This window comes from Lissotriton vulgaris, unplaced genomic scaffold, assembly GCF_964263255.1.
Source record: "Lissotriton vulgaris unplaced genomic scaffold, aLisVul1.2 SCAFFOLD_798, whole genome shotgun sequence".
Taxonomy (NCBI): Eukaryota; Metazoa; Chordata; class Amphibia; order Caudata; family Salamandridae; genus Lissotriton; species Lissotriton vulgaris.
In genome coordinates, this window is record NW_028243133.1 from 519300 (window position 1) to 546215 (window position 26916).

The following is a 26916-nucleotide window of genomic DNA, read 5'->3' on the forward strand; positions in this document are numbered from 1 at the left end:
GTTTCCATATCGATTTTTACGACAAGCCATTTCAGGTTCGCCCTCCGCGGCCGATCATTTTTTCCGAGTCAGACGCGCGCTTGATAGACGAAGAGGTCTTGGAGTTACTCCAAAAAGGGGCCATTCGCCTATCAACGCGACATCCTGCTGGTTTCCTCAGCAATATATTCCTGGTAGACAAGGCGGACGGGGGCAAACGTCCTGTGATCAACCTCAAGGAGTTCAATGGCTGGCTAGTTTACCGCCCCTTCAAAATGGAGGGGATTCACCTCCTGCGAGATGTACTCCAGCCACGGGATTGGATGGTGAGGTTGGATTTAAAGGACGCCTATTTAGTCGTGCCCATTCATCCTCCTCATCGGCGTTTCCTTCAGTTTTTCTGGAGGGACAGGGTATTCAATTTCACCGCCCTTCCTTTCGGTCTTTCCTCGGCACCTTGGTGTTTCACGAAGGTGCTGCATCCGGTGGTGGAGTCCCTGCGGGGGCAGGGTATTCGGATGATCGTCTATCTGGACGACATTCTCTTGATGGGCCAGTGCCCGATACTATTGGCTGCTCAACTCCAGCAGGCGGTCACCCTCCTCCAGGACCTGGGGTTTATCATCAACGGTGCCAAGTCAGTTCTAGTTCCGTGTCAAAGACTTACCTTTCTGGGCTTCGTCATAGACTCCGTCGGAGCCTCCCTCAGTCTTCCCTCGAAGAAGATGGCGAGGATCAAGCATACGTTGCGGCAGACCATTTCCAAGGAACGGACCTCTTTACGACAGGTAGCCAGAGTGGTGGGACTCCTGTCATCCTCCATTCAAGCAATTTTCCCGGGCCCGTTACACTACAGAGCGCTCCAGCGCCTCAAGGCCCGACACCTCCGACGGGGCATGTCCTACGACCAGATGGTTCCCCTTTCGGAGGACGTGAAGGAGGAGATGTCCTGGTGGTTCTCGCACATGGAGGCCTGGAATGGTCAGGCGATCTTCGGGTCAGCTCCGGACCTTGTAATAGAGTCTGATGCCAGCAGGTCCGGCTGGGGTGCCCGTTGCGGGGATTTCTCCATCGGCGGCGCTTGGTCGTCCGACGAACAACAGTTGCATATCCATTGTTTGGAGCTTTTGGCAGGGTCCTTCGCGGTCCGCTGTTGGACCAAGGATTCCGCGAAGGCCTGTGTCCTGTTACGAATGGACAATGTCTCAGCGGTTCGATACGTCAACCACCTAGGAGGGCCTCGCTCTCGAGCTCTGGCAGATCTGGCGAAAGAGTTCTGGGACTATTGCCTCTCGCATCACATATCGGTGACGGCGGAGTACCTGCCGGGTCAGGCCAATCAAGTGGCGGACTGGCACTCCAGGCACCTGAGGGATGCCAGTCAGTGGAAGTTGGACATCCCGGTTTTCCAGTGGCTGAACGCCCGCTGGGGTCCGTTTTCGGTGGATCTGTTTGCATCCCGTCTAGACCACCAACTCCCAAGGTTCTTCAGTTGGAGGCCGGATCCGCATGCGGAGGCCACGGACGCTTTCCTCCAGGACTGGAGCCAGGAGTGGCCTTATGCGTTCCCCCCATTCTCGATGATAATACGAACGGCGGCCCAGGCGCGCCGTCAGGAGGTGGAGGTGGAGATGGTGTTGGTTACGCCACTCTGGAGGGCTCAAGCCTGGTTTCCAGTTCTTCTGGAACTTTCTTGGGATTTTCCAATCCTACTCCCCCGGTTTCCTCACCTCTTGCTCAGCCCGGATCGAGAACCTCATCCTCTCGTCATGCAGGGCTCTCTCCACCTCATGGCATGGAGGCTTTCCGGAAACGTTGGTCGCTCCCGGGCCTTTCGGGATCGGCTGAGGGCCTGCTATCCACGGCCTGGGCTGATAGCACGGCGAAGCGCTACAAATCCGCTTGGCTTAAATGGCTGCGTTGGTGTCTTCGAAGGGACCTGGATTCCGTGGTCGCAGGACTCGTTCCAATCTTGAACTTTTTAGCCGAATTGGCGGCTAAAGGCCAAGCCTATAGGACAATTAACGCAATGCGTTCCGCAATCTCAGCGGGTCATCAACCCGTGGAGGGTGCCCCAGTGGGGGAACATCCTTTTGTTTGTCGCCGTTTACGGGGTGTTCGTCTCGCTCTACCTCCGGAACCCCGATATTCTGTCCTTTGGGATGTGAATGTGGTCTTGAACCTGTTCCTGTCTTGGCAGGGTAACGCTTATTTGTCCCTGAAGTAGTTGTCAGCTAAATTAGCTATGCTCCTGTGTTTGGTTTCTTGCCGACGGGTGTCGGATGTCCGCGCCCTGGACGTGTCGGCGCAAGTGTTTTCCCCGGACGGGGTCACTTTTCAAGTGGGACGTCGTACAAAGTCTGCGTCACGAACAATATCGTACCCAGTCTTTGTGGACTCCCCCAAGTTGTGCGTCGTGCAGTGTTTGAAGGCTTACGAAGACATGACGTTGGATATCCGCCCACCGGGCGAACGACAATTACTAATTGCCCTGCGAAAACCACACAGAGCAGTCTCTTCCCCCACTATTGCAAGGTGGGTGCGTTGGGTCATGCAAGAGGCGGGCATTGATACTAAACGTTTTGGAGCTCACTCTGCCAGGGGAGCAATGGCTTCTAAGGCGTTTTCTGTGGGAGCTCGCTTGGAGGATTTAATGCGTGCAGCAGATTGGTCCTCAGACTCCACGTTTAAAAGGTTTTACTTTAAACCGGTGGTGGATCTAGCACATTTGGTGGTGAGTTAGCTTTAAACTAGCATAATCCGAAGCCTCCGGTCCTGACATAGAATTGAAATTTGCCTAGCTTACGTAACGGTAAGTTTCAATTCTATTAAGGACACGGAGGCGAGGATTATCCCACCCAGGAGTTTGTCGATGATGAACCCGCCCGTATGTCTGTAAGTAACTCTTTTTCCAGTTCCATTGTGCATGTTCTTCAGACAGTCTTGATGATGTCCTCAATTGGTTGTTCACCAGGTTGTTGGGACTTCTCTTACGTTGTTCTTTTTCCGGTAGGAAATGACGGTTCCAAACAGGACCAGTGATGATGTGCGTAACCAGCGCGAAGAAAGAGGAGGAAGTTGAGGATGGACTGCCTAACATACTGGGAATGGAGATAGCTGAAGGACTAATGTTGAAGGCTCATGGGAGCTGTAGTTTTTCCTGGATTGATGAACTTCGAAAAAATCGTTTTGTTGATATTTTCTACAGTTGAAAATGGATTATAGCTTTTCTAAGGCTGCTGTGTTTTTCATTTATGTAATAAAGCGAAGGAAGAAAAGCATAATCCTCGCCTCCGTGTCCTTAATAGAATTGAAACTTACCGTTACGTAAGCTAGGCAAATTTCGATTCTCTTGGAAGCGTATGACGTGCTTCCAAGTTATGTTCTCTGTCTCACCTTCCTCTCTCCCAACTTCACCCTCCTTTCTCTCCACTTCAACTTGCTGCCCCACCCACTTCACCCTGCCACCGACTCAATTACAATAACTTTTATGTAAGTATTAATTATTGAAAACAATTAAAAGCCATTGTTATTTGTAAAATCAATACATCTAAGTCACGTAAATACAACACATATGGCATTACAAATGCTATAGGTGTCACATTTGCAAAACTTATAACTATTGGCATTGTCATACACAATGCCAATAACTCAAACTTTAATGCTGCAAGACCTATTGCATTGTAAATGCTTGTTCCTTCAGTTTCCCATCGTTGCCCCCGTGATTCTGTGCCATTTTTTAGGTCTCGCCTGTCGATGCGCATGCGCATTGAGCTTGCAAGACTATGGGGGCTTAAACAGTCTTTAACCAACTTGCAAGGAATCGTGGCGATTCCTTGCAGTGCCCGTGAAATTCAAGCTCAATGCGCATGCGCATTGAGCTTAAAAGCGCGTGCACATGCCCCCAGCCGCCTGCCTTGCATGTATTTTCCCTCAGGCGCACTCCTCCCACACCCCCGCTCCGCCCCCTCCCCTGCCTGCCGTGTCGCATTTCTCCTCCCCCCTCCCCTTCTGTGCCTTCCCTCCGTCTTGTCTCTTTTGGCCCCCCTCCTCCTCCTACTCTCCTCCCCCCTCCTCCTCCTACTCTCCTCCCCCCTCCTCCTCCTACTCTCCTCCCCACTCTCTCTCTCTCCCAGCACAACCTTGTTCTATCTCACTTTTTCTCACCCAAGATGGCGCCCCTTGACGCCTAGTTTGCGGTATAGTGCACAATCACGATCGTGTATAGGCACGGACGGCACACACACACCCCGTCAGTCGGGTTGATCGCTTGAGGCATACTGCGGCTTATCTGGTAAGCGTTCGTTGTTGTTGGCCCCCGAGAATTCCGTGAGGTTTTAACCAGTAATTGACCCTTCCTTATATGCCTTGCTTGTTTTTGCAGTGAATCAGCACACTGCGTGTGACCGTCTAGCAACATGAAGCATACAGTTCAGAATGGCATTGTTACACCGCTCCATTGAGAACAGTAACTCCTTATCTTGAAGCTTTAAATTGAGCGCACACTCGCAATTCTTCTGCGTTCATTTTATTCACTTAACTTCCACAAGGTAAATGCCTAACCTTGAATTTTTACCCCCTTCTTAGTGCCTGCACTAGTCCTCACTTTGAATGTGGCGCAGCACTGATTGACGAGTGCTGTTTGTAATTCCCGCCACTTTCGCCTGATACCTCCAAGTAATTGCGTACCGGTCTTCAGGTCTCTGTGAAGACCGGTTCAGTGACACGTTTCCATTGTTTTGCGGTCCGCCCACTGCCCGAGGTTTGTGCTCCATCCAGAATCCTTTACGCATGGTTGTCTACCACAGCACTGCCCGAACTCTCCTTGACACCAGCTCTTGCACATTTGTAACAATTTCTCGGCGTTATAAAGCGAACATTAGATCACTATCCTTTCACCACTCGCAGCGGCAAGTTACCTTCACTCCTCATTCTACAGTTGTAAACAGTTTTTAAACCAACATCATCTCTTCACCACTCGCATCGGCTGGTTAACTACTGGCCTTGCAATCCGCGTATCACAGACTTGCCCAATTGAGCACTCAGTCTAACACTCTTCCCTAGACATTGTTGAGTCCTCACGCATGACACTAAGTGTGGCATGGCATAGATGTTTTCGTCGCCACAATGCCAATCTAATGTTGTCTTCCTTAACCTCTCCCTTCCCCCACCCACATCCACCATGACATCCACCACCACATCCACCACATTCTCCACCGCATCCACCACCACCACATCCACCACCACCTCCACCGCATCCACCACCACCACCGCATCCACCACCACATCCACCACATCCACCATCACCTCCACATCCACCATCACCTCCACATCCACCATGACATCCACATCCACCACCACCACATGCACCACCACCGCATCCACCACCACATCCTCCACCACACCCACCACCACCACATCCACCACCAGGTGCAAATGCAATGTTCTTGGATTTTCGTCACAATAAAATACACTGAACATAATCTTCACAAAATTAATTTACAAACGTTTAAGCTATTGCCATTATAAATTACAATCACTTTTATTTAAGTATTAATTATTTACAAAATTAAAAGCCATTGTTATTTGCAATATCAATACATCTAAGTCACGTAAAGACAACACACATTGCATTACAAATGCTATAGGTGTCTCATTTGCGAAAGTTAAAACTATTGACATTGTAACTGACAAAGCTATTACTTTTGCTATTTTCAAAACCAACACATAAATAAAGTGTCCTTTACAATACCAATTGCTCAAACTTTCCTAATGCGAGACCTATTGCATTTCCAATGCTTGTTCCTTCTGTTTCCCATCGTTGCCCCTGTGATTTTGTGCCCTTTTTCCTTCTTGTTTCCCATTGTTGCCCCTGTGATTCTGTGCCCTTTTTCCTTCTGTTTCCCATTGTTGCCCCGTGATTCTGTACTCTCGCTTTCTGCTCCCTTCGCCGCTCCCGTTCCTGCCGCTGCGTCCCCGCCTCTCTGACTGCCCATTCGCGGCCCCTGCCTCCCGTCTCCCAGCTGCTCCTCCCTCCCACCTCCCCATATATGGCAGCCGTGCCGCTGGCGTGCCAAAGGCGCGACGAAGGCGCGCCTAAGGCAAGCCCGTCTGCGCCCGTCCGCGCCTGGACCGCGCCCAGCTCTAGAACCCCTGGTCCCTGCGCTCACCACGACGACTGCCGCCGCTACGATGATGATGGATTAAACCCAGATCATTTGACTGGGGGTGAATGCTTGCATTGTTCAACACTCCGTCCATCATCCCCTTTGGGTTTGCTTTGTTCGCCCTAAGTTGGCAGGGTATGCCCAGAAGTGAGTCCCTTGCTCACTTTGCCACTGGATTCAAGCTAGTCTGGCTGATGACGGCTGATTAGCCAGAAACCGGTCCCAAGATGCTTGTTTCTGGTCCAGGGAAGACATGGTTCTGCAGTTTGGGATGGACTGTTCCGATGAGGCACAGGGTCAGACTGATTTGCATATGGCCATGTCTGAACTGGGAATGATGATGGATTAAACTCAGATCATTTGACTGGGGGTGAGTGCTTGCATTGTTCCTTTGGTTTTGCCGCTACGATGCTAGCTCACTGCACGCTCTCAACTCCGGACGGACACACCCCTGCATCAAGGCCACCCCGAAACGCACACATGGTCCCTTCACCTGCCGAAACTGCAGCTATACCAGCCTCAGAGCCGCCGAACCACCCGCCAAGAAAGACCTCAGCCACCTACGGTGTATCCTACTGAACACCCGCTCCGCACGCAAACATGCCGTTAAGCTCTGGGACCTGCTCGACACATCATCCTCGGACGTCGCCTTCCTGACAGAAACCTGGATGAACGACTCCTCCGCACCCGACATTGCCACAGGCATCCCAGATGGCTACAAGATACCCCGCAGAGACCGCACCAACTGAGTCGGAGGAGGAATCGCCATCGTCCACAAGAACAGCATCAGGGTCTCGACCAGCACAGACGACACTCTCAGCACCACGAACGCATGCATTACCAGATCCACACAGACCCCAAGATCACCCTCAGAGGCGTCCTCGTCTAGAGACCGCCAGGACCACAATTCAGTTCAGCGACTCCATCACCACGCACGCCCTGACCTCCACCGACTACATCCTCCTCGGAGACCAGAACTTTCACCTTGAGAACAACGACAGCAACTCCACCACCCTGATCGACAACCTCGGACTGAGGCAGCTTGTCACAACGCCAATCCATTCTGCCGGCCACCCGCTCGACACCGTCTTCTCCTCAAGCTCCCACGTCTCCTTCAGCCACACAACCAAACTCCACTGGACCGACCACCGCGGCATCAACTTCACCTTTCAGAAACCCACCACACACCCCTGCACCCAACAGATTCCCCGCCGCGGCTGGAGCAAAATCACAAAAGAATAACTATGCGCAAACCTTCTGCTCAGACCACCCACCGACCCCTCCAACACCGACAAGGCTGCCCGCAACCTCAGCCGCTGGATCAATGACTGCGCCAACACCCTCACCCGCTGAAGAAACCCACTCACAGAGACACCAGCAAGAGAGCCAGCGGGTTCACCCCAGAACACCTAGCCTCCAAACGAACATGCCGGAAACTAGAAAAGAAACAGCACAATGGAAAGACACCGGACAGCCTCACAGCCCACAAAGACGCCATCCGCAAACACCATCACCTCATCAGGTCTGCCAAGAGGACCTCCTTCAAAGACCGCCTCGACAACAACGCACACAACAGCAAGGAGCTCTTCAACATCATAAAAGAACTCTCCAACACCAACGAAATCCCGTCGTCGCAAGCCCTGTGCGATTCCCTCGCCACCTACTTCCATCGCAAGATCACTGACATCCACAACAGCTTCAACACCCAGACAGCCCCAACAGACATCGACACTCCAGACTCTCCGCACACCATTTACCACGACTCCCTGCCAGCCTGGGCCAACACGAACATCGATGACACCATCAAGACAATGAGCACAATCCACTCCAGCTCCTCGTCTGACCCATTCCCGCACCACATCTTCAACAAAGCCAGCAGCTCCATTGCACCCCACCTGCGCAACATCATCAATCTCTCCTTTGAGACCGCGACCTTCCCAGAGAGCTGGAAACATGCCTAGATCAACGACCTTCTCAAAAAACCCAAGGCGCATCCGAGAGACCTCAAGAACTTTCGGCCCATCTCCCTACTAGCTTTCCCAGCCAAGGTCATCGAGATAATCGTCAACAGACAGCTAACCTGATACCTCGAAGAAAACCGCATCCTGGACCCATCGAAGTCAGGGTTCCGCAGCAACCACAGCACAGAGACGGCCCTCATTGCTGCAACAGACGACATCAGGACCCTGCCTAACAACAGTGAGACTGCGGCCCTCATCCTCCTGGACCTCTCTGCTGCCTTCGACACTGTCTGCCACCGTACACTGCACACACGCCTCCACGACGCAGATATCTGAGACCAGGCTCTGGAATGGACCACCTCCTTCCTCTCCGACAGAACCCAGAGCGTCCGCCTTCCCCATTCCGATCCGAAGTCTCCAAGATCATCTGCCGCCTACCCCAGGGATCATCCCTCAGCCCGACACTGTTCAACATCTACATGGCCCCGCTTGCACAAGTCGCCCGACAGCACGACCTCAATATAATCTCCTACGCCGATGACACTCAACTGATCCTCTCCCTCACCAAGAACCCCCTCACCACCAAATCCAACCTCCACGAAGGAATGAAGGCCGTCGTCGACCGGATGAAGATCAGCCGACTGAAGCTGAACATGTACAAGATGGAGTTCCTCATCCTCGGCTCCAACCCTCCATCCTGGTATGACTCCCACCGACCTCGCACGCAACCTGGGAGTCAACACTCTCCATGACCAAGTAAGTCAAAGCAGTCTCCTCCTCCTGTTTCAACACCCTCTGCATGCTCCGCAAAATCTACAGGTGGATCCCGACAGATACAAGAAGAACAGTCACCCAGGCCCTCGTCAGTAGCAGACTCGTCTATGGAAACGCCCTCTACACCGGAGCCTCAGCCAAGCTCCTCAAACTAATGCAACGCATTCAAAACGTCTCGGCACGCCTGATCCTTGGCGTACCATGCCACAGCCACATCACCCCCCACCTGGGAAACCTGCACTGGCTCCCCGTCAACAAGAGGATTTCCTTCAAGCTCCTCATCCACGCACACAAGGTACTCCACAAGACCGGCCTAGCCTACCTCAACAGGCGACTTTTCTTCTACATCCCCAACCGCTAGCTCCGCTCTGCTGACCTCGCCACAATCCCTCGCATCCGAAGAACAACCACTGGCAGCAGATCCTTTTCCCACCTCGCCGCAAAGACCTGGAACACTCTCCCACTGAGCCTACGACAGGCTCAGTGGAAGAATTGTGGATGTATTTTCTGATGCCTAAGAAATACCACATTTAAAGTGAAATGGAATTGAAATTACCATTTACTTCTTGAAAACTATAATAACAGAACAATTTGGAAAGAAACTCTTGTTTGCTTGAACTTTATTATACCTGCGGGTATCACCTAACGCGGTGCGCTGGGGGACAATTCCGATCGGGAACTTGCTATTTTGTAACTACACAAGTTCCGCAGGGGGTCATTTCTGTATATTCCTAAAGGGATTTCCTAAATAAACTTGTTATTCAAATACAAATATTTAATGAGTGCGGAAAAAAGAGAAATAGATAATAAGGTTTTCCTATTACCTTTTTGGACTGAATTCCAATCGGCAAATGTAGTACACCATAATATCCATCAGCCTATTCCATCCGATAGAGATATAGAGCCTAATTTAGATTTTGCGAGGCAGGTACTCCATCACAAACGTAACGGCTATCCCCTCCACCGTATTACTACGTGCATTTTATCCTAGCTGATCCTCTCCCTGACCAACAACCCCGCCGCCGCCAGAGCCAACCTGCACGAAGGGATGAAAGAGGTAGCCGAGTGGATGACGACCAGCCGCCTGAAACTGAACTCGGACAAGACGGAGGTCCTCATCCTGGGCTCTTCACCCTCCGCCTGGAACGACTCCTGGTGGCCTCCCGCCCTGGGCACCGCACCCAAACCGACAGACCATGCACGAAACCTGGGCTTCATCCTGGACTCCTCCCTCTCCATGACCAGGCAAGTCAACAGCGTCTCCTCGGCGTGCTTCAACATCCTTCGCATGCTACGGAAGATCTTCTGGTGGATCCCCACAGAGACCAGGAAGACCGTCACCCAGGCCCTCGTCACCAGCCGACTGGACTACGGCAACGCCCTCTACGCCGGGACCACCGCCAAGCTCCAGAAGAGACTCCAGCGGATCCAAAACGCCTCAGCCAGACTCATCCTCGACATCCCACGATCCAGCCACATCTCCGGACACCTGAGAGACCTTCACTGGCTCCCCATCAACAAGAGAATCACCTTCCGCCTCCTCACCCACGCACACAAAGCCCTACACGACCAAGGCCCGAGCTACCTCAACAGCCGAGTCAACTTCTACGCTCCCAAACGCCACCTCCGTTCAGCCACCCACGCCCTCGCCGCCGTCCCCCGCATCCGAAGAGCGACCACAGGAGGAAGGTCCTTCTCCTACCTGGCCGCCAAGACCTGGAACTCCCTCCCGTCTGACCTGCGCCTGACCCAAGACCACCTCTCCTTCAGGAAGAAGCTTAAGACCTGGCTGTTCGAGCAGTAGCGGCACCCCCCCTCCCCAGCGCCTTGAGACCCTACGGGTATGTAGCGCGCTTTATAAGTGTCACTGATTGATTGATTGATTGATCCTAACGCACTTGTAATAAGAAAGGAGATATCCATCATGTTTGTGACGGAGTACCCAGCCAACAAAATCCAAATCAGGCCTGGTGTGTGTGTGTGCAGTTCGTGATACTGTAATACATGTGATACTGAGAGCCAACAACAGAATCATGGCTTGCACTCGTTGTTTTATTGCATACCGACCATACATCACTTGACAATGTAAAATAAAAAAAAATTGGGTATGACCAAAAGCTGTATATTAGACCCATCTAGCTTGGCCACAAAGCAAACGGGGGCATTTTGTCCTTAGCCTTGGGGGTTGGGGTTATTTTCCTCTAATGCTCTTGGGTCCCTTTTGCTGGGGCGCTTCAAAAGTGGGCCAAGTCAACCCCTTCTGAACTTGACTGTCAGTGGTAGCAATGGTGAACAGTCGCAGGTTTCTCAGATAGGTAGTGCGGGGCTGTAGGTCAGAACTCAATTCACTCAGCAGTGTAGTAACTGATTGTCCAGCACAGTGCTTTTGTAAATTTAAGTGCTCTATTACACTTGTCAGACTTATATTTGATTAGTTCATGTGCTATATGGTTATCTTAAACAGGGCCTGTGGTACATTATTCACAGCTTTGGAGTTTCAGCCCTCTTCGGCTGGCAGGCAGAGACCAACAGTATGCATTCTTACCACTACCTTTCCTGGGAGCAAACACCCCTCGGGATGGAGGTTCTTCCACATTTGAAAATATTCCTGAGCTCTGAAATGATAGTGTTAAGTCCAAATAATTTCAGCAAAAAAGAACTGAACGGAAATAAAGCAAATTTGGCAGGAATCTAAATCTTGGTCCACAGATTGTGCTTTTTGCGATTTGTTGTAAATCTGTTCAGTAGTTTTTGTGAAATTAAGGTTCAAAATATTTGTTTATCTGGAAAGTTGAGTCTGCGAGAGGCTTGCAAGAGACGCGATTTAAAAATAGAGCTTTGTGACTGGTCCAAGAGCTCTTTTTTCCCTTGGGCCAATTTGCTTCTGTGGGAGCGAGTGCTCTGATTGGCTGCCACCAACATGAGAAAGATTTTGCTGGCAGTCGTTAAAAGACTCTGGGACTTAGTCCCCTGTCCTGAAGTAAAGATGATATAAGGAGACAGGGTAGGGATACCCTGCATCCCTAGGCCCCATTGGGGGGAGGAGGGACCAACCTAAAAGTATTTTAGTTTTTACCATGATCCTGCAGGGCTCCTGCGGGATCGTGGTGGCAAAAAAAAAATGTCAGTTGCCATGGTTTTTACATACATATGGGGAGGGGGGCATGAGTAGGGCCCACCTCCCCTTGCTACCCATTATGGGCCGGGGAACCCCGATTCCCGGGGCTGGATATTTTATTTATGGGAAAGTGGGTGTGTAGCTTCACTCCCTGAGCCATTTATGGCCCTCCTCACGAGCCATATTTGCTGCCTGGGGCCCAATGTGTTTATTAAGGCCCTGGTGGATGGGGTCCCCAGGGCCTAATATGGCTCTGGGAGGGGGGCCACATGACACCCTTTCCACTTTATAATGTAATGTGGACCTGGAGGATGGGGACTCTATGGCCTAATAAGGCTCTGGGAGGGGGGGGAGGCACGTGGATATTGGGGCACTGGGACCTGACAGAGCTTCGGAAGGGGCGGCACTAACCCCTATCCCCTTTAAAAAAAAAAATAATAATAATGAACATCCGTGGGGGATGGGGTCCCTGGGACCTAATAACACATGGGTATTTTATTGTTATTCTATTTAGAGCAGAGGAAGGAGTCCTTGGTACCTGTTGGAGCTTGGGGAAGGGGCTGCACACCCCATCCCCTTAGACTTTGGCCCTGGGTTTGGAAGGATCGTAGAGTGGGGCTGTGCAGCCTTCCCTCCCCCTTTTTACTGTATTTGGCCCCAGGAGATGAGGTCCTTGGGCCCTATTAAGGACCAGGGAGGGGAGCTTGCCCTCCTCCCCTGTTTCATTGTATTTGGTGGCTGGAAGGAGGGTTCTATTTTGATTTCAGTGTTCTCAGCAATATGGAGAGTCACTCAGCATATGATTACAGGAAAAGGACGTGGCAGAGGAGAGACTCCCAGTCAGCGAGCCAGTGAGACAGCGGACTGCACAGAACCATGTGAGGCTGAGAGGCGAGAAAGGACGTGGCCCTGCATTGCGCTCAGTGTTCCCTTGCTGATCTGTTGCAATTCGGCGGCCCAGCTCCCCACGCTGTCCCACCCTGCTCTCTCTCCACAGGTGAGCCCACAACAACTTGGCTGGCTGCAAATCAGTTGGAGTAGCTGGCAGCCCACATTTACACCACTGGACCCATAAGACCAGCACAAGTTAATAATAGTAATACGTATGCACAGCCTTTTGCCATGCATACGGAGCATTTGTTTATCAAAGTACCAATCATAGGCCTTAACACCTGGCCTTTGACCCTGCTTTACACTCCTACCCCACAGTGCAGTATGGTGGCATGGACGACTTCGACCATGCATAGTGAACTTCACCATCAAAGCAACATCTATGATCCTGAAAGCCTAGTCTGTGGCCAAGCCTTATTCCCTACTCACCAGAAGAAAACAGGGGCATATGTGCCCTTCTGACATGCATAGTGAACATCACCATCAAAGCATCATCCATATGACTTTAAGCTTGTCCGCAGTCAAGCCTCTTACCTAACCCACCTCAAGGTAACATTCAGGTGTATGCACGACTTTGTGCACAGCATGCACAACCTCAAAGCAGCATCCATGCGACTGAGATCCTTGTGTGCAGCCAAGCCTTTGTGCTCCCCCAACCATAAAGGACGAATATGATTGTGGAAACAATCACCACGTTGACTCAGTAGGTTTGTATAACTATTCAATGGTTTGTGAATCCCTTACACACTGAGCAGTATTAGTAAGGTGTGTTCAACCAGGTTTTGGAGTATAGTGATACCTTCAAAAAGATTTGTGGACCCCTTGAGTCCAAGCAGTTTAGCTCAGGGTGACCAACTAGGTTCAGGGTGCTTTGTGACGCCTTTGATGAGGTTCGCAAACCTCTGGAATCTCAAGCAATTTTATCCAGGGTGTTTGATAGACCCATACTCGTTGCAGTTCCTTTGCCAAAGCTTGTGAACCCCGTGAACCTAGTGCAGTTTTGAGGCGGTGCCCAGACATGATGCAGTTTACTTGTGAAACCTGAAACACAGAATTGCAAAACCATAATTGTTCTTAGAGATTTTGCAACTCTGGCATTGAGTTCCATGAATACCCTATGAAAAACAATGACAAATTTCCTAGCTATCGTAAAGGAAAGTTTCAATTCTATTAAGGACTCGAAGGTGAGGATTATGCCTTCTTTCTTTATTTGCATCAGAGCCTACAAAAACAAAGGGACATTGTCACCATCTGAGCACCTAACCAAAAAGCCTGTGGACAAATAGTAGTGAAAGCAGTTATTATGCCAACCAGACAAGTGCGTTAAACAATACAATTTTAAAATTCAAGTAGAATTACTTACTCTACTACAGGGAGGGTGAGCTTCTTGGGAAATCCCTATGGTGGGATAATACACGCCAGAGACTTTAACAGAATTTAAACTTTCCATTACGATAGCTAGGAAATCAATCCTTCTATGTCGGAGCTGGAGGAAAGGATTATGCTAGTTTAAAGCTTGCTCACCATGAGGTGAGCCATATCCAGCACCGCCTTGGAGTAAAACCTCTTAAAGGTGGAGTTCTAAGATCAATCTGCTGCGTTGAGTATATCCTCCAAACAGACACCCAGGCCAAACGCCTTAGAGGCCCTTGCCCCTCGTGCAGAGTGGGCCCCAAAAATCCAAAGGTTAATTCCAGCTTCTTGCATTACCCATCTAACCCACCTAGCTATGGAGGGGGAAAAGGCCGCCTTAAAAGGCGCAGGGCGAAACTCTTAGGTCATTTCCTCGTATGCCTTCAGGCATCGGACAACACACAGCTTAGGAGTATCCGGGAATTCTGGGTAAGTGATGACTCTTGTGTGGCACTCCGTCCTTCTGTGGAGTGTGAACGTTACTCTGTTAGGGGAAAAAATCCTGCCTGTAATGTCTAAAGTCTTCATGTCCGAGAAGCGGTGACAGGAGATGAGGCAGAGCAGCATGGCTAGCTTAGTGGACAATTCCTTCTGTGACAGGAAACTATTAGGTTGCCAGGTGAGGAACAGGTTGAGAACCTGGTTCACCTCTCAAAGAGCTGAGTACTGGGCTCTGGAAGTAGAGGAAGTCTGATCCCTCGCAACAACCTGCATACTAGGGGATGCTCCCCAACCGCCACATCATTTAGTGGCAGGTGGCCAGCTGAAATGGCTGACCAGAAGATATTTATCAATCTGTAAGCACGACCGCTAGACACCAAGTGTGCTGGAAAATTCAGTATGTGCACTACATCTGCATCGAGCGGATTAAGACTCCGTCGCATACACCAACAGGACCATCTGCCCCATGCAGATCTGTAGTTTTTGACAGTACTCTCCGCCCAAGCCTTAGGCATAAAGGTTTCAGCCTTTTCTGAAAGGCCCGGGACCTCCCATTGTCCCCTTTAATCCACCACGCCATGAGCCACAACGAGTTCCCCTGAATCAGTGGATGGGGAACTTGGTTGAGATTCAAGAGGAGAGTCTGAAACCAGGGGAGTAGGATTGGAGAATCCCAGGAAACTTCCAGTAGCACCGCAAACTCCGAACTCAAAATGGGTGTGATCAGCACCACCTCTGCTCGTTGTCTCCTAACCTGCGCTGTCGTCCTTGTGATCATTGCGAAGGGGGGGGAAGCATACACCTTTTCCCGACTCCAGTCCTGGAGGAAAGCATCCGTGGTGACTGCTAGTGGGTCTGGCCTTCAGCTGAAGAAGCGGGGAAGCTGGTGGTCTAATCTCGAAGCGAACAGGTCCACTGAGAAAGGACCCAAATGGTTGTGCAATATTGCAAAAGTCTCCGGGTCGAGCCTCCAAAGACTGGAGTCCCTGAAGTTGCAGCACTGAAAGTCTGCCACTTGGTTCTCCCGGCTGGGCAAGTGCTTCGCCATAGCTGATACTTGATCGTCCGGGCAGTACTGCCAAAAGCTAACGGCGAGGTCCGAGAGGGCTTGGGACCGAGTGCCCCCTAAATCGTTGATATAACGGACCGGCGAGATGTTGTCCATTTTTAAAAGGACACATGACTGGATGGAATCTCTCGTCCAACAACGGACTGCAAAGGAGCCTGCTAGAAGTTCCAAGCAGTTGATATGTAACTTTTGTTCTCCTGGAGACCAGAAGCTTCCCTTAGAAAAAGTGCAGCATCTGGCCCGCAGCCTGCCCTGCTGCTGTCTGAGTCTATGGCCAAATCTGGGGCCGATCCGAAGATTGCTCGGCCATTCCAGGCATCCATGTGGTCTAACCACCACTGGATTTCTTCTTGAGCCTCCTCGGATAGTACCACCTTGTGGGAGTAGGGACACCCTCTGCTTAGGTAAACGGCCTTCAGACGTTGCAGTGCCCGATAGTAGAGTGGTCCCGGTAAAATGGCCTGGATTAATGCGGACAGGAGGCCCACGGTCGTAGCCAGCTGCCTGAGAGACACCTGTTGTTTGGTGAGGATAGACCCCAGTTCATGTCAAATCTTCAACACCTTGTGTTAAGCTCTGAGTAGGCGTTAGGAGCGACTTCTTCTCGTTCACTGCAAAGCCTAAGTTCTGAAGAAGGGCCATAGGACATCCCTGAGGAGGTGAATACCCTCCATTTTGAAGTGGCAGTAAACCTGCCGCTCGTTGAATTAGCTGAGGTTTATCATTGGTCTTTGGTCCTGTCGGTCTTGTCGATCAGAAATATATTGCTGCTGAACCCCCGGGGAAGTGGGGTTTGAGAGGGAAATAGCGCCCTTTGTTAGAAGGGATGCAACTTCTTCGTCCACCAAGTAGGCCTCTTCTTGTGAGAACTGGATGGGACGGGATCTGGCCCCTTGGGAGGGTTCTCTGAAATATTCGGTTTGGAATCCTTGTACTGTCTGAAGGACTCACGCATCACCTGTGATGGAAATCCAAGTCTGGAAAATTCGCCAACCGCCCCCCTACCTTTAAGCTGGAAGAAGGGAAAACACTCACTGGGACTTGAGGAGGTTGCTGCATCTCGGTATCCTCTGCCACGTCCGCCTCTCGTGGGGTAGAAACTCCCGACCCTGGATACATCCTGGTACTGACTTTGCCTGGAGCCTTGCCCTTTCGTGGGGTTCTGGTTGGAAGGGCGGCAGATTAAGCGGCTCTTACCTCGACCGGCTCCGTGGAAAACACAAGGGAGCACCTTTCTAATGGATGTCTGGGCTTTGTCAAGGGAGGTAAAGTTGTTCACGAATTTGCCTATCTCCTTGACAAATGGCTCTCTAAAGAGCCCTCCCTGTGCAACGGCCCCGCCTCTTAATCTGCTAGATGTCCCAGCTTGGGGTCCACCTTAATGGGAAGGGAGCAGTGATACTGCATGGGCAGGGCCCAATTTGCATTGCCTAAAAATATAATGACCCTTCTGTAGGATGGTGGCCATACGTGTGTCAATTGCTGGGGTGAGAGCCACTTACCCCTCCATGAAGGGGCGAGGGGACTCGGCCCGAAGGCATTTACGGGCTTCTTTTTCTAGCAACCTGGGAATGGGCACCGCTACATAGCTTGCGACCTTGTCGGCCGGGGTCCATTTGGAGGACCACTGGTGGATGATGTCTGCATTCCAACATGTCTGAAGTACCCTGTGTGGTTTGAGAGGGTCAGGAGGATAGGCCTGGTCTAGATGGTCTGGGTTCATTGTCTGCATCCCCTGTATCGTTGGAAGGGGCAGAGTTATCAGGAGTCGGGACACCCTCATCTCCTACTGGTAAGGAAGGTTGGCTGGCCAGGAAAGCTTGCTTGAGCCTAAGACCAAGTCCACTCCTGTATTGCGGTCACTCTTTACCAGGGGTGGGTCTATGTCCACTGAATGGGGAACCCCTGGGGGCAATTTGGCGGGACAATCTCTCCTTTAAAGGGGTCATAGCCTCCGCCACTGCCCTGTATATGGAGCGCCCACTGCATTGTAGAAATCGTCATCCCAAGGATGGTTGGCCAGGGTGTCTTCCATCCCTTTGGAGTCATCCTCATAATCCATTATAAGCGTGTACACATGGACTGGATGAGGCTTTCAATTAATAATGGGGGTCTGGATGACTGACCAAAAGGCCTTCGCAAGAGTCGTTAATTTATGGGTGGCTGGGTGACCGCCTGAAAGTTCTGCGCAAAGGTCTTGCTATTTTCAATGGGGTCTCAGCCCTGGGACGCCTCACTCTGGTGCACAGTTAGTTGGGAGCTGGCCTGGGTTAGTGTCCCAACAGGCCTCTGGGGCCTAATTATACTGACCCAGAAGGGCGTAAGAAAACAGAAATGCAGACTCTGCTGCCAGTTTAATAACCTTAGGCAGCAAAGCAGTCACTAAGCTGAGTGCGATCGGCCTTGATTTTGCAGAGGAAAGGCTCGATCGGCTTGCGGACCCCAACACGTGTCTCCCTCAGGCCGGCAAGCTTGATGGACCTCGGCGTGCCGAACAAATTCCTCTGTGAGGAAATTCAAACGTGCGTGCCAAGATCTCTCGCCGCCTCCAGCGCCCCATGGTGGCGGGAGGTCGGCGACTGGAGCTGCACCAGAACAGGCCGCGTAGGAGCGCAAAGCGCTCCCGCAGTCGTGATAACCTGTAAGGAAAAACACAGGTCCAGATAATCTGTGATGAGGCCATTTGTGTAACCAGCAATAAACAGGTGAACTGAGTAAAAAGAAAGGGAAACATCAACAGTCACTCTTTGCATCTTGGCCCACCAATCAATAAAGCTGTTCGACACATACTAGGCAACTAATTGATGCGCACATAGAGGCACAGTAACCAGATGTTAATCTGAAGCCCTGTGTAAGGCAGGTGGTGCATAACCCCAACAGAACCAATTAGTGAACTATGGGCTATATGTATCAAGCAAAATTGCGAACTTAAACGCCGAAATTCGCAGAATTTCGGCGTTTGTGATCACAATTTTGCTAAATGGTATATATGAAGGCAAATCTGCGTGCAAAATAAGGAATCGCAAAATTTGTGATTTCTTATTTTGCGATTGCACTTAAGGAATCACAAAATTTGCGATTCCTTGTTGGTGGCAGCATACTTTGTAGATATCAGTAAGAGTGAACAGGCTTTTTTTACCTGTGTCACTGGAGTGACGCCTATACTCTCACTCCTCTAAAATTTCACTTCTACATGCTCAACTCGCCCATGGCCTATATCAGGTAGTATGTCATGCTAAATAAATGCAGCACATGTGTGGTTACATTATGTTTTGTGTGTATGTGTGCCTGTGAATAGTACAATACATGGAGGACTTTGACTTCCATTTTGGGAGACCCAGGCTTGACTGGAGGAGTATGTGGAATTAAAGGAATCTCCCAGAGACAGTTTTGTGGATTGTTGCATTCTTGTGAGTTGGGAAGAGCACACACTGGGTGGTAGGAGAGCCAGGTTCTTCAGTACACTTCAACGGGTGCTCTTGATTCAGGGAGTGGGCAATGGAAAGGGGCCTGGGCACATGTAATGGAGGAGATGGGTCTGATAAGAGAATCATAAGAATTAGGGCTGAGCTTGGGTAATCCTTTTGATGTACATATGACTGTGGCTGACATCCAGGTGTGAACCTCTAGTCATTCCCATGACCTGTATAGTGGGGCTATCAGATTTAGGGCCATATGTATCGAGCAAAATTGTGATCGCAAACGCCGAATTCGCAGAATCGCAATTTTGCTAAATGGTATGTATGAAGGCAAATCTGCGTGCAAAATAAGGAATCGCAAAATTAGCGATTCCTTATTTTGCAATTGCATTTAAGGAATCGCTAATTTTGCGATTACTTAAATGCAATGTAAGAAGCACAAAAATAGTGCAATTTGGCCTTAAGGAATCGCAAATTACCACCAACTTCAAGTTGGTGGTAATTTGCGATTTCTTTGAAAAATTCACTTTTTTGCATTTTTCAAAGTGCCATGTGGCGCACATACATGCCCATAGGGCATGTATGTGTGCCACATGTGCACACATGTACATTTCAGGGGTGGAACAGGGTGTCCTTATGACACCCTAGCACCCTTGAAATTGCATTCTCAATTTGCGATTCTCTAATTGAGAATCGCAAATTGAGAATGTCTTCCGATTCATTCCTATGGGCCTGTAGGCCAAATGGGGAGGTATTCCTTAATTGCGAATTGCAATTTGCGATTTGCAATTAAGGAATATGTAGGATTTGCAAATCCTACATACATAGCATTTTGCGATTCTCAAATTGCAATTCTCTAAAAATCGCTATTTGAGAATCACAAAACCTAAGTTTATACATATGGCCCAATGTCTTCTGTCTGTTGTGGGGGCGCATTAGTTTCCATGCTTAGAGCTGACTGAATGGCGGCTTGCAGGTCAACCAGGAACGCATCCCAGTTGGTCGCTATGGGGTATATGCCTAGCCCTATCATTCTACCCCGTTATGCGGCTTTTAATTTTCGTTCCAAGTTGCAGGGAGAATGCCTCGCATCATATAATGGTGGCTGCAAAAAGAAAATGTTCTCTTGTGTCAAGCCTCACATATTGCTTGAGTTCAAGGTCCTGACTTTCGACCTAAGAATCCAAAGTGCACAACATAAAAGCTCCAACATTCAATAGGAATCAAATATATATATATTTATATATATTTTTTATTTAGCTTGCGTATGGTTCAAACTATCGGCCAAAGTATCTAACTTTTTATTCCTTTCATGTCCAGCTGAAACATTAATTGCTGAAAAACTATTGAACATATATACAACAGCCCAGGCATTTTGTACTGGAAAGTTCTACTTTAATGCCAAGTTTGTGTAAATCCTTTCAGTCGTTTTGCCTTTAGTGGGAGTTAAAATGGAGAAAGTCTCTTTTTTTGGACACCTCCCCACCCTTCTTGATAGATCTGTGCAAAACTTGCCATGCCGAACTCAGGTTGGATTTTTCTTTTTTTCTCTTACTCATCTTCAGCTGAGAAGTTCTCTTATAGCACTGATGCTTGAATTACTTACCAGTAATCTTCATTACTGTGAGTTGTTGTCTTTCTTCTCAAAGTCCTCCTTGGTTTATGATTTAAATGGTGCAGGCGTACAGGGATCGATTCAGGGTAGGTCTACAAGAGGAATATCTAATTCCTCTGCAGCATACAAACAAGTATCTCCTAATGATATTTGTAATGCTGCTACCTGGGCTTCTTTTGTATTGCATTACAAACTGCTATTTGGGAGCAGGGATGGGTGAGGGGGGTAGGGGGATCTACTGCATTTGGTTCAAAGCTCCTGTCTGCAGTTTTGGATTGAAATGTTTACTTTCTAAATAAAGCAAGTGGTGAAGCATAAATGACTTTAGCTTTCTTCATTATTGATATGCTTGCTGTATAAATGGCGGATAGATGTGGTACATCCTCATTACTAAGGACTGGACCGAGGAAGATAGATGAGGTGGTAATGCTTGGAAGTTAGTTCATTTATCAGTGGTCTTCATTACTCAGAGTCTCATTTTCATCGTCTCAGTTCTACGTGCCCTTCCCTCCCTTGTTCTTTATGCAGCTTATATTTGATTCAGTGCTTAGCTATAACAGGAGTTGGAAGAGGGGTTGTCCCTCATTTGCTTCAATAAATCTGGGGGTGGGGTTTCTGATAGGACCCCAGGTCTAGACCAGCATTCATGTGTTTTTAAGGGAGTTGCGCGATCTATGCCTCGGACTATAGCCTAATTCCTAAGCACAGTGACTTTGAAGACAGGCGAGGAGGAATGTCAGGCATACTAGACATACGAGGTAAGTTCCATGGACCAGTTCTTCACCACTAACAGTGACACAGAGTCAGGCCAATAATTCCTGGTAGCATTTATGAGATACAATATATGGCCAACGTATCTTAAGAAACCTCATTGCCTAGTAGCTCTATTAGCCCAATGCTGTTTCCCCTCCAAGCTTAGTTTTTTTCTCTTACTGTGCATTTACCACAGGTTGGGCATATTAGAGATTCAGTTCGTAGGATTATGATAAAGTTGCCATTATGTTGACTTGGTTACTCTCACTCTTTTAGGTCTCTACTATTCCCAACAGCCTTCGGTGTAACTTTCTTATGTCAGTCAATACCAGGGGTCTCCAACCTTCTTGTTAATAAGAGCTACTTATGTTCAAAGAATATCATACCTAGCTACTGTTATTATCAGTGTTGTGCACATCAGACAAGATTAAATTAGTGATCACCCAGTTTTAAGACTACCTCAGTCCAGCATTGCCAGCAGTAGTGAAAAAAGGCTTTGTCGGTTTGGAATGCTTGTACAAGGGTAATACAGAACATCCACATCTGCGATGGCCATGGTACCGAGCTAATAATATTAGCAATAAGTCTCCCAGTATTGCATGATTTATCATTAAAATATTAGCTTTACATATGTTTTGGAAAATATACACATATGTATCTTGAATATGACCCTTTCAATTTCGGTTTACATATATTAATTCAACTAAGCAAATGCTTTAAATTTAGTAGGCTGAGCTGCTTATAGGAGAGCTACTCGCAAGTCACTGGAGAGCTACCAGTTGCTCACGAGTGACTCTGAGATACCTGGTCAATACTGATACACTATATATTTGAGGAAGCTGGTGAGTGGGCACCTGCTTGGATACATGGAGCATGGCCACAAAGATGTCATGATGTGTGTGTACTGTCAAACGTGCAAGGTTCTCTGTTGAACATGTTTGAGAAGCCGAGTCGATGACACAGTATGCAGAGTTCGGAAATAGGGAAATCTCTACGGACAAGGAGTAACTGAGTTAACATGAAGTTAACTTTCGCCTGCTTGAAATAGGGATAGGCTCCAATTATAAATAGAAATTATTACACTTAGCTCTGTGTGTTCAAGTTCTAGGCTGCTGTGAACCACGTGTTTGCAGTTCGACAATAATGTTTGTTTCTCTGCAGGTAATACACGGGCCTGTGGAATATGAGTGATGACAAACCCTTTTTATGCACGGCACCTGGATGTGGTCAGGTAAATTTTCATTTGTTTTGATTAATCTATCACCAAAGTTTAAGTGCACTAATACTTAAATATATTCATATAGATACCAATTTTCTGAAATGAAATAGCTTGATTGATAGGTACTTTAAAGGACTGTGCGTATGATAGTCACTGATTTGAATGTAAGTACAGAAGAGATACCACTGATGCCTTCTTGAGAGGACCTAGCCGAGCAGTTCAGTTTGGGTTGTTACTATTGGGGCAGGAGCAAATCCGGTTTGCCCATAGCAACTTCTGTCTGAAGTGGCAAAGAGGGCAGAAACTGTGGACTGGAATATGATGTGTGGTGTGTATAATAAAAAAAATCAGGCCTTCAGTGTATCACTTTCTTGTTTTCCGAGCACTCTTAAGACACTCCTGTAGCAAGCCAGTCTGCATCTCTCTACAAAAGGACAGGTCATGGAAAGGTGATACTGCTTTCAACATGTATGGCTAAGTACTCTTTTTTTATTTTTTTATTTTTAAAAAAAATATTTTTATTGGGGTTTTCAGGTGCATTATAAAAAGTCATAACAATTCATTAAACCAGAAAACAGTAGACCGGACTTAGGCCCAGCATTTGAGACATGCAGATACATACAGGTTCAGGGTAATTACACTACTAAACATAGAATAAATACACAGTTGATGATAAAAGCATTATAAAGGCATTAGTCATCGAGGCAATTTAAAACCCACCCGGCTAGAAATGCGGGTTTAAGCATAGCATGCTGTACCCCCAGATCAGTCTTACATCCCTCCACTTTGTGATTGGAGCCCATATGCGTCTTCCAAAATCCTGAGTTTTCCAACCCTTCTGTTCATATAAACAGGACTCTATATTATGTATGCCCAGTAATCTGGAGAGCCACATTTGGAAAGAGGTAGCGGTAACATCTTTCCACCCTGCCGAGATTAGGATCCGGAGTACCGCAACTGAGATAAAGACCAAAGCTTCCTCATCTTTTCCCAGTTTCAGCTTAGCGTCAGTACCCAATAACATCAGGGTAGGGGATAGATCGATCTTATGACCTAGCAGCCCCTCTTAAAATTTCCTATCTCATCCCTAAATTGGAACTAGCAGACTACAATAGAAAAACATATGCAATAAATCTGCTTGTCCGGCATTGCATCTGGGGCACCTATCGTCCTCCCTAACCCCCCAAGCAAATAGCTTTGCCGGTGTGTGGTACAGATTAAACACCGTTTTGTAGTGCTGGGCTCGCAGATTTGAAGCCCGAAATATCTTTTTATTCAGACATAATGCGAGGTCCAGGTCAGCATCGGGATTACCCAATTTCGTGGCCAGAGCGCATTCGGTCTTCTCCCTATCATCTTGGATTCCCATTAAGAGAAGGTTGTACACTCCTTTTATCTTCTTGCACCCTTTAACTTATATTTCAATCACAGGGACATCCACCGGAGGCGGCGGCTTAGGTCTTAATGCCTTCAGGGTTCGAGCAATTTGGCCATACAAAAGCCAATGGTTAGGTGGAATACCGAACCTGCGCTGCAGGACATCAAACCCAACCACCCCATCTCCCTCCATAATATCCCCTAGAGTCTTAATTCCCAGCCCCTTCCAAACCTGAAAGTTCATATCTGCACCCTACTGGGGAAAAAGGCTAGAATTGCACAGATGAAGGTATGAGTTTACCTTTGGAGCATTAAAGAACTTTAGAATAGACTTCCAAACCCACCATGCCCCATCAAGAGTCTTAAGTCGAGCCGCCTTATAAAATCTCCGGTCAACTTCACACATCAGTAAGCCAATTGCCTTTCTCCCCAACAACAGCTCAAAAATAGAGGGGGGGGGGCTCTGAATATCAGTATTTTCCACACCGGGATTCACCTCAAATGAAACAGGACAGACATTTGTGTCAGAAGACAGGTCCAGTGGTATAATCTTAGGTTTGGGGGTGCCAGCCCACCCCTTTCCCTAAGAAGTAACATAAGGTTGGTGGAACGCCTGACCTTGCCGTACTGCCAGATAAATCTTATAAAAACAGATTCCAGATTTTTTATTATTTTCTCCTCCATAAATAAAGGTATGGCCCGAAATAAGTACAGCACCTTGGGAAACATTGTCATTTTTAGTGCATTTACCCTCCCTATCACTGAGAGGTGTAACACATCTATTCTTTTTAAATCTAGTTCTATAGATTTAATGAGTGGAAGATAATTCTCCTCTACAATTTTATCAACTGAGGCATTGATTTTCACCCCTAAATAAGTTGCAGAGTCCACAAATCTTGAGTCGGATTTAACAATGTTTATAGTACAAATTATCTGTGTTTTTGATTCATTTAAAAGATACCCATGATCGAATGCCAAAGACCTTTGCCATTTGGGTCAAGACTGGCAACGTCTGCTGGGGATCGGTGGTGATAACCGCCAGGTCATCAGCATATGCCAACATTTTATTAACGTGACCATTAAATACAACAGGTCTAATCCTAGGACACCCTAATATTTCCTGAATAAGGGGGTCAATATAGAGAGAGAAGAGGATCGGGGAGCAGGGGCACCCTTGACGCGTTCCTCTCTTGATGGCTAAGTACTCATCTTTTGAGTTGAGTTCCCTACATTTCTTTTGAACATCTGATATGCTAAGAAGCGGTCATAATGGACATCTAACTATCATATACCTCACAGGTCTCAGAAGCCCTTGACAGAAGTTTCTGATCTAAAGCGCATGCCTATCAATGAAGGGCCATCTCTCGCACACTGCTCTGATCTTGTATAGCCTTTTCATTGATGGGATCCTACATTTTTTCTAATTTTTTTTTTAGAATAAGCTCTCCTATGTTTGTTGATCTGTTTCTCCTTGACAGTAAGACACTTCTGAGCAAATCGCTCTAAATGATATGGGTAGAGGTGTTTTTAATTATATATATTATCCATGGAATGTTTTGCAGTTGCAAGTTGTGAATCTAGCTGTTACAAATCTTCACAGCTTGTCCGTATGCCATATGTATTGATAGATGGGCTCAGTAAGTGATGAGGCAGCAATGATGGCCTTTTTCCTGTTAATACATTGATTTTCCGTCCAAAACTATAAGATCTTTTGGTGTGTGCTCTTGGACCTTGAGATATTAGTGAATGCTGCATATGACTTATAAAGCAACCTGTTACTTGGCTTCAAATGCGTAGTTTCTCTCATGTCCATTCACTAGTCCTACTTCATGTCTCTACATATAAAACTATGTGTTATTTGTCCATAATAATCCTCCTGATTTTAAACTGGAGGAAAACTATATATTAAACTACAAGATACTTGTGTATGTCAAACCATGCTTACATTTCTGACTCCAGAGCTTCCCTGAAACTTTCCTCATTGTGGGCCATCTCCTGCGCTCTGCTTCTTCTCCCTTGAGCTAGCTACCTCCCAAGTTCCAAATTCTTATTACTGGTGTTGCCTCACAATAACCAGTACATAGCTCACCATAGAGCATCTTCACGTTTCTTTTTGATTCTCATGGAAATGTGTCGACACTGCAGAACAGAAAGATTTCCCCTGTCAGGAATCCATTTACCCCTCCTCCTATCGAGCCACTCCATCTACTTCTCAGCACCTCATGTGGGGCAGCTCCATCATCACCTACCATCATAGAACGGCTCCCACTACATACGGTCATCACTTCTGCCCAAGAGTGTCCCAGTTTGACAGCAGAGTCCACCAACCGAAGCACAGGCACTCACTCAGCTGCGAGCACTTGCCTCACCTGCACCAGGCAGTCTTGCAATGGTTGTTTTTTTAACCACTGTGTGGCCTTTATCAGAGGCTCTGTGTAGATGCTGATCTTCCATGTATATTTACAACAAGGGGTGGTGAGGGACAGAGTCTCTGAATTAAACAGAATACTCTCACCCAGTCAAGAGATCAGGGCTAGATCCAACGCCGTTTTTTAGCTCACTGCACCATCCCAGTTTCAGAACCTGGCTGTATGCAAATTAGTCTGTTCCTGTCCCAGTGCATGATGGGAACAGGGCAAACCAAACTACAAAAGCCAATTCTTACACTGGGAAGGAAACAAGCTACCAGGGACCGGTTTCTGGCATTTCAGCCTCTTCGG

At 48.2% G+C, this 26916-nt stretch overlaps 1 protein-coding gene across 3 annotated transcripts in view; it reads left to right on the plus strand.

Annotated features, from left to right (window-relative positions):
• The window catches only part of ATF2 (activating transcription factor 2), a 403773-nt gene that overhangs the window by 36541 nt on the left and 340316 nt on the right, over positions 1-26916 (plus strand). For all 3 annotated transcript variants that reach the window (XM_086948508.1, XM_086948506.1, XM_086948507.1), the window contains exon 2: positions 22762-22831. In XM_086948508.1, the coding sequence (XP_086804634.1) occupies positions 22784-22831 (48 nt within the window). In that variant the 5' untranslated portion in view covers positions 22762-22783. The remainder of the gene's footprint in view (positions 1-22761; positions 22832-26916) is intronic.